The 8,397-nt window shown below is 29.6% G+C and overlaps 1 protein-coding gene across 8 annotated transcripts in view; it reads left to right on the top strand.

Moving 5' to 3' along the window:
• The first annotated feature begins 1,548 nt into the window (after positions 1-1,548).
• The window catches only part of LOC121126754 (pro-neuregulin-2, membrane-bound isoform), a 63,598-nt gene continuing 56,749 nt past the window's right edge, over positions 1,549-8,397 (top strand). Inside the window, exon 1 of one of the 8 annotated variants that reach the window (XM_071892012.1) lies at positions 1,549-2,192. Coding sequence is in view for 3 of the 8 variants with exons in the window: in XM_040722078.2 (XP_040578012.1) it covers positions 1,700-2,192 (493 nt within the window). In the remaining 5 variants the exon portion in view is untranslated. The remainder of the gene's footprint in view (positions 2,193-8,397) is intronic. The other 7 variants (XM_071892011.1, XR_011782520.1, XM_040722080.2 and 4 more) reach the window with 7 other exon arrangements.

Below are 8,397 nucleotides of genomic sequence, written 5' to 3'. Positions count from 1 at the left end.
GATGGGAGGCAGTTCTTGACCTCATCCTCAGTGATTGGCCGTTGCAGTTTGTACATAATAGCGTTGATTACTTCGTGCTGCCTGTTGTCAGCTTTTGACATTAAGGAAAAATTATTGGCCCATCCCTTCAAAAAAGCCTCAGGTATTTTATTATTTTTGAGGTGGGATGGAGCATTTCCGTCTATCACGGCTAACAGAGTTTCCCCAGATTATTTTTTAGTGAGTTGTATAGGTGCCCTTTTGGTGTAAAAGTCCCCCAACCCTTGTTTATTGCTCACCCCATTTGTAGACTTTTGTTGCTTACATTTTTGATTTTCTTTCTGCTCTATACAATTGTCCTTCGCCATTCTACCTTGGTACCCCCCCCCACCGAATCACGGATTAGTAAATTAATAATTTAGTTAAATGTGGGCCCTACCTCCACTATGTTAAATGTAAACAAAACACGCAAATACTAATACATTATGACGTCACTATTACAAGCGTGGTGGAAGTCAAACATCAGTCGTAAAAACATTATGGTATAACCTTGTATTTCTATTAACCTTGAGTGAATCCACCTTTAATACAAAAACTTGATCTTGATGAAATATAAATAAATTATTTTTTTCGAAGGTGTTCATCAAGATTTGTAACGTAAAATGGATTTTGACCTTTTATCTAAAGTTTACCCATCAATCATATTTGCAGAAGTAATTATTAGAGTGCATTTAACGGCTCTAAAAGTAGTTATAGGTCCTAAGCATAATCCTAAAACCCAATGAAGACGACGAGCACAAAAACAGATTTTATTACACTGTGAATCCGTTCAAGCATTCCACTGAATTGAAAAGGGTAAAAAGTTGTCCTAAGTTGATGAACACTACTAAATATGGGATATGTTGGAAAAATTCTTCTTAAAATTGGGTTCCACGATCTGTTTTTGTTTGCCTACTTATCATTTTTTATAAAAAAATAGAAGAAGAATAACAGATCGTCACCTATTTGTTATAACTTATAAGAATTAGGGGAACATCAAATCTAGAAGGATGGCCCAGTATATTATTGTGGACGGCTTGAAATCTACAAGATTAATTAAAAAATTTATTTTCGAGCTTTTGAATATACCTACTGACGCTTTAGTACCAGGACGTGACAAAAAATGAAATGAAAAAAAAAAAAAAATGTTTGGTGGTGAATGTAGGAATGCATGGACGAAGCATAGTATGTAGTTGATTTTTCACAAAAAAGCTCAAGACTTCCGAATAAAGAAACTTTCATAAATTTGTTTGGATTTTCTGTAGCATTAAGGATTTAATTTTTTTTCAGATAATATGTATCGTGGGTCCGAAAAACATTCGATTCAACGGCATTTCTTTTAAAAAAGGTATTGATTTAGAAGTTGTTGAATATTTTTCTTAAGAAATATATTTATGAAATTAAATATTTTAGCTTTCCTTCTAAAATAAATATAAGTCATAAAGTATTTCATGTTGTAATATTTATATAGAAATTAGTTAAGTTATATTGATTTGGAGAGAAGGAGAGAAAATAAAAACTTCTCCTTTCTCATAATTATTAGAAAGCGCAAAATTGTATAAATTTAATGAGGGCCCGCCAAGCGTGTTTATAGTTTATATTTATTAGTGATATTCTTTGTTATAAAATAAATATTCCTTCTCTGTTTTATTTTTGTGTTAGTGAATGGATGTGATAAAATATGTCTGCCAAATCAATAAATGATTTTCTAATACGTATGTTTGTGTGTGTTGTGTTTTTCTTGTTATTTTCCACTGTCAATACTATTTCTTCTGAAAAATGTCATCAATATCGTATAAACCATACTACAATAGACAATAAATTAGCTTTGAGTCCAGTTGTATTTCAGGGACGTTTGACTTCTATGAGTACGCCAGTAAATGATTTGCATTTTGTGTCACTGCGTGTACTCAAGGTTATCAAAGGGAAATTGAGTAAGAGACTACGAAAACAGATTCGTCTTCTATTTTCATTAGGAAAAAGGAAAAGACAATTTGTTAATAGAAATAAGGAGTGTAAAGATCCTCCCATCTTTAATCCTAAATCGTCGAGAAAGAAGTACATTTTTTTCGTTCAAAAGATAAAACCTGGAAGCTATGTTGCATTAGCCGAACCTGAGATTTTTAATCGTAAAGTTAGAAGAAATATTAGGAAGATTCTCTGCAATAATTGTTGTAAGTTACAAACAACGAATAAGACTGAATTAAATAATGCCTATACTCACAAACTGCATTCTTGATTTTTTACACATCAGGTTTTTAAAAGCCGCTAGTTTGTGTCTTCTCATTTTTAAATCCTATAAACTTGAAATAAATCAACTTTATTTTATAGATAAAATATTTATAGTACAAAATTGACATAAAAATATATTATCTTCATTTTATATTTTTAAGTTATATTTATTAATTAAAAATTGATATTCTAAATTTAAAAAATTATATTCCCAATAATTCAATCATAATGTGTGTGTATTATATATAAAAATGAATAAATAAATGAATTAACTCATTTTTTTTTCCAAAATATAATTATTTTTTATAAAATTAAACTTCTACAGCAAAACAATTTTTTTATAAAACAAGAGTGTATTGGAATATTTATAGTTATTAAGGTGTAAATAGCCTGATTTATTTTATTTTTAATAGATTCAAACTCCCAATAAAGCAATAAAATAAGGTGAAAGGTGGGTTTTTCTGATTTGGTTAAAAGTGGCATTTTAAATACCAATACTTTCAATCAATGATAGTTTTTTTATATTTATCTTGTACATTAATTAAAACTAATTTGATTTTTGTAACTTTCGATCTATAAAATATAAAACCTTGATCTCATATTCATTGATATTATAAAAAAATCTAATTTATTATATAAATGTATCAATTTATTAAAACTTAAAAAAAACCCTGAATTCTATTAATACATAATATTAGACAATATTTTAGAAAAAAAAATCGAATGTTATCAAATATATAACAGTTTAGATTTCGGCATTGTCAAAACTTACAGTTTCAATGCATCATTTTACAAACATTAATCTCGATACAAGAAAATGTTTAACTTTTTTTTACTCTCCATTTCTATATATATTTGTATTCCATTTATCTTAACTTTGATCTTTTCCATTCAAAAATATAAAAACAATCCATGTTATTGATAATTAATGTAATAATAAAAATGCCAGTAAATGATGAAAATTACTCTTTCACACTTTTAGTGGACAACTCAAAAAAATAGAACAAAAACAAAAAATAACCCAGACGAGTTAAAATATTCAACCAATTACATCACTGGTTATAGGTGAAAGTCCTTGTTGGGCTCAGAGTACAATTAAGGATCGACATGGGAGTAATTCCTAACTATATATTTGCTAGATACGGAGTGGGATTAGTATTTGTTCTGTTACTCTCATAACAGTTTGCAACTAATCTAATAAGTTGTTCAAATATTCTTCAAGTTGCAGGGGCTACCATGTTCTGACTTTTTAACATACTTCTATTGGGATGTGGGATCCCCTAAGATATCAGGCAGCTGAAGTGAGAGAGGTACTGATTGAAATGTGAGACCTAACCAAACACCTATAATTATACATGTAAATCCGGTGTGTTTTTTAACTGGCCTGTTAATTTGTAATTGGTACTATAAAGAACAAATTTTATTTTCCTTAGCAGTTGCCATTACAATTTAATTCCTGATTAGTGAACATCCTTTCCTAAATAGATTCAATTATATTCAAAACCTGTTTGAACGTTCATGTGTGCGTCTTACTGGGCATAACCATGATGATTTTTTGTAGATATATAATTGTAAGTCCTTGTTGGACTCAGAGTAGAATTGGTGATCGACATCGGAGTAATAGTAGGAAATATGATTGTTTTTATCCTTTTTCCTTCCTCTCTTGTCACAACTGATTGTAGCTGATCTAATGAGACGTCATGAGCATTATTCTTTCTCTCCTCCACAACATTCTTCAAATTGTGAGGGTGACCATGTTGATTATCGGCTTCTTTTTTTTTAGCATGCTCATTCCACACTGGATTTTCACGTTTGCCTTTAATAAAAATTGAGGCTCAATCTCTATCAGAGATAGTGATGGAGATAGGAGATAGTGTCATACCACTTCACGATTTGTTCAGTGGTGGTGTATGATTCTAGAGAAGTAAAAATTCACGCATTTTTAAACTGGTAAGGATTAAATTGAACAATCTCCTTGTACAACTTCAGGGAAGGAGTCAATTTTTAAAAGCCGAATGCGCTCATTTTCTCTTCTCTATATTCGACCTGTTGAGTCAGATACAGCATGTGAGCAAGCAAATTATGAAAGTATGTTTATGTTGCGGTAATTTTCCATGAGAAAGCCGAGAGAGGTATCTGCAATTACAAGGCTACAGGCTTTGTGGCTTTCAACAAATCTTTCAACAAATGAATATGGAAACTCTCTTAAATTAGAAAGTGCGAATGTCCACATAACGGGATTTCTAATACGAAGCATTTCATTAATGACTAATACTTTAAAATATATATATATATAAAACAAAAAAAGTACAGGAGGGGATATTTTTAGCAATTCTTGATGCTGCAACATCAGCCATACAGGGAAGATTTTCCACATTGGAAAAGGTGAGAGAGTGCTGGCATATTGCCAAATTCTCATTGATAATGAGATGACAATCAATGTGTCGCTCTTATTAATGCACTGCACTTTATGGAACAATCTAAGTTGAATGGCGGAGAGCTTGAATAGGAGCACAAGAACATGTCAGATTTACGATCAAATATATTTTCCTTTTTTGAGCTTTGTGTGTAATCTAATAAATAAGTTATTACGATTTTATATTATCTTTTTAGGGAGGTGGCTGCAGGTGTAGTTCGACTAGAGTGTCACGACAGCTTGGACCACCACATCACATATAATGTATATAGGGGCGAAGTTTTACTTGAGGACGCTGTTATTTCTTGATCTCATGTCACCTGTAGGTGGAGGATATATATATATTAATAATTTTTTTTTTACTTTTGTAATATTGTAAGATTTTCAAGTTTATATGGTATTTATAACAAAAAAATCACAAAGCAGTAGCTAAAATGATGCCATGCGATAACAACACCTTCAAGCGATCTATATTAATCTATAGTGAGCAGACTCACAATTGAGGTCTGGATCCTCTGTGTCATTCTATGAGCTACATGCTATTGACAATAAATAATACTGATATAATTCATCAAATTACAAGTATAAAAAGTAATTTTTCTTTATTTTCTTAAACTCAATTCTATCTTTACATTTCTCCTTACTCGACACATCAGCTAATCTACCTTTAGCTATTGCATAGTTTAATTATTTAATTTAATAACATTGAGTTCCCATCTAGAGCGTATCCTGAAGTTAAAATTATAAAAATTAATAATAGCAAAACAAAAACATTTCCTGGATTGTTACTCAATTTGTTGTAAAAGTATTGAAGAATTTTTGCAGGTTTAATAATTATTTTTATAATTTCATTAATATTTTTTTAGAATATTATTATTATTCTTATTTCTGGCATGCATTCAGTTACATTATTGTAAGATAACACTTACAATTTAAACAACATACAATAATTTACCATACGGCTTGTGGTTGAACTGTATTACCCCTAAATATTTTGCCTGAAAGGTTAGAAATTTGGAATAAATTAATTAAATAGAGCGACGTAGCTTAGTGGACAACAACTTCGAGAGAAATGATTCTCTTACATTCAATGTGTGTAGTTTTGGTTGATAGTTCCTGTAAGAAAAGGAAATTGACATAATATATGTCGATTTCAAAGACAATTCTTAGGTCAAATGGAGTAATTTTATAACTTAAATACTTAATGGGTGCAATTCTATCAGATTAATTAAAGAAACATAAAAAAACCTATTTGTTATGGACATATGATTAAAAACTAACTGATAAATTGTAGGTCGTTTACAAAGTTTAATCATATCTGAGGAGAAATGTCAAATCACACAGCTTGGGAACCAAGTATTTCTAGCTTTTGATTAGTTTGATACCTAGTCAAATAAGGAAACATGCAGAATTATGACTCATTCTGATTAATGTTAGCGTAGATATACTTGATTTTGTTCCGCCCCTTTTCTGTATTAAAGGGTGAATTTACCATGAAAGGAAAAAAGAATGATATTATTTTGACGAGGAATAATAAAAATTAAAAATTAAAAAATTTAACTTTTTTTTAAAATTTAGAAATAAACAGAAAAACATACGAAACTAAAGCAAATGCTTCATATAGAAAAGACCCATATCACAAAATACACGTTTTTTCTCTTTTTTTTTAATAGCTATCAACTTTATTTTTAAAATTAAGCTTATGGAAAGTTTCATCAAGGGCAAATGAGTATTTATATTGAAATATGACAGATTTAAGTTAGTCTGAGTTTTTTTAAATCCATTTCTCCCAGGATCTTTCAAATAACTTAAAGGTTTTCATCTGAACAACTCAGAATTTAATGAAAATTAGTATACATGTAGATTTGTACCAGCAATCTTTCCTCCTTATTTTTTTTCAAGTAATCGTATCACTAGTTCATGAGATATGAGACCTTTTATACAGAAGGATATTAAATATAAACATAATCTTAGTATTTATTGATATAAGTCAACAGTTACAGGATTATATTGAAATACTAAAGTCTTTGAAAAATCGTAACTATCTTTAAGGTGAATGTTAGGAAAATAATCCAGTATGAAATTTGCGATGCTCATAACTCTCATTATGGATCAAATGGAGTCTTAAGATTTTAAACTGAAATGAAATAAGTTCTCCCTTGGAAAGTCTTCTTTCTACTTTTGCCTTAATTCTCTCAGGCATGGTTTTTACACTCACTGTAATTAAGCCAGTATAACCATCCCTGATTATTGACTTTTCTACTATAAATTTATTACAAATGGAATGGTTGTTCTTGAAATGTCTTTCAAGGTCATCTCAAATAGAGTAGGTTTTTTTATTTTTTTAAAGAACTTGATATTAATTTTTATAGTAATTTACTGTTTTAAATTGAGTTTTTCAAAATTATTTATCTTAAATATACTATAGGAATTTTTTACTGTGCAGAACATGGAATAAATTATATAGGTATGTTTGTATAATTTCATTCTCAGAACTAGTATGGCTTATAGAATGTGTCTTTCACTTGGTTAACATTTCTGTCTGAACTATGGCCATATCTATTCGCGAAGATTTGTTTCCACTCGATCATAATTCATAACAATCTGGATTTTTTTTAAGTTAAGAAAACCAAATGAAACATCACTATTAGTTTCTTTGGATTATACCAGATGAATATATATATATATATAAATAGATAGATGGATGGATAGTGGCTAGTTAATATTTAAAGATTAATATTAAGAGTCAACTTATCATAATTAGTATCCCAACATCCCTTTACATTAATTATAGATTGATAAAAAGAAATAGATTTTTCATTAAGTCTGTAACTATAAGTAATGAAAATACTGTATTATAGGATCTTATATTATAATGATTTTTTATCTCTAATTGGAACTTAAAGTTCATATTCGAGCAAATGTAAGTACAGATCTAAATACTTCTCTCATATTTTATCCGATACCATACGAAAGAACGTTTAAAGAAATGAATAATTAACAACTTTTCCTGTAAGAATTCGATACATTCCAATATTTTTTAAGCAAGTTACACAATTATTCAAAGAGTGTAAAAACTTCATTGAACCATGTCTTTTTTTTTCTATCTTTGCTCCCTTCCTCTTAACACGTAGCAACAAAATCTTAGGAAGGTCCGTAGTAAATTTCGGAACTCTAGATATGATTGGATATAAATTTTTATGTAAGCAAATACAAATACATGGATAATTTAGTTTAAAAAATCCCCAGTCCATGCAGGCAAGCTGAAATAAATATAGTCGGTCGAAATTGGGAAATAAGTTGTAAATTTCCTATACACCTTAACAAAAGGGTGGGATTCCATTATTACCTTTTCCCATGTTTGTAGTAGATCAAGAAGATCAATGAATGTCTGACATGTTTTCTTTGCATTATGAGGCTAAAGTAACATTTTTAAATGCCAAGGTATACTGGAATTATGAGATTAAGCGCACTCTTAGAATAGAGTATTACCACTTGCGAAATTTAACCTTTGATTCTTGCATATCATATCGTTAAAATTTATTTTGAAAAAGCCTAAACCTCGAGACTAACTGGGCTATCAAGAAATCCAAAGAAGCCCTTCTTTTTTGTAAACTGATAGATAATGTCGACAATAGAAGCCAATGCATACGTTATAGACGATTTCTAAAATATTCTTCGGGTCACAACCCGCGAAAAAGAAATGCTAAACAGTAGATAATTTGAAAAAT

Source organism: Lepeophtheirus salmonis, chromosome 12 (assembly GCF_016086655.4).
Source record: "Lepeophtheirus salmonis chromosome 12, UVic_Lsal_1.4, whole genome shotgun sequence".
Lineage (NCBI taxonomy): Eukaryota > Metazoa > Arthropoda > Copepoda > Siphonostomatoida > Caligidae > Lepeophtheirus > Lepeophtheirus salmonis.
This window is presented reverse-complemented; position numbering and strand designations above follow the sequence as displayed.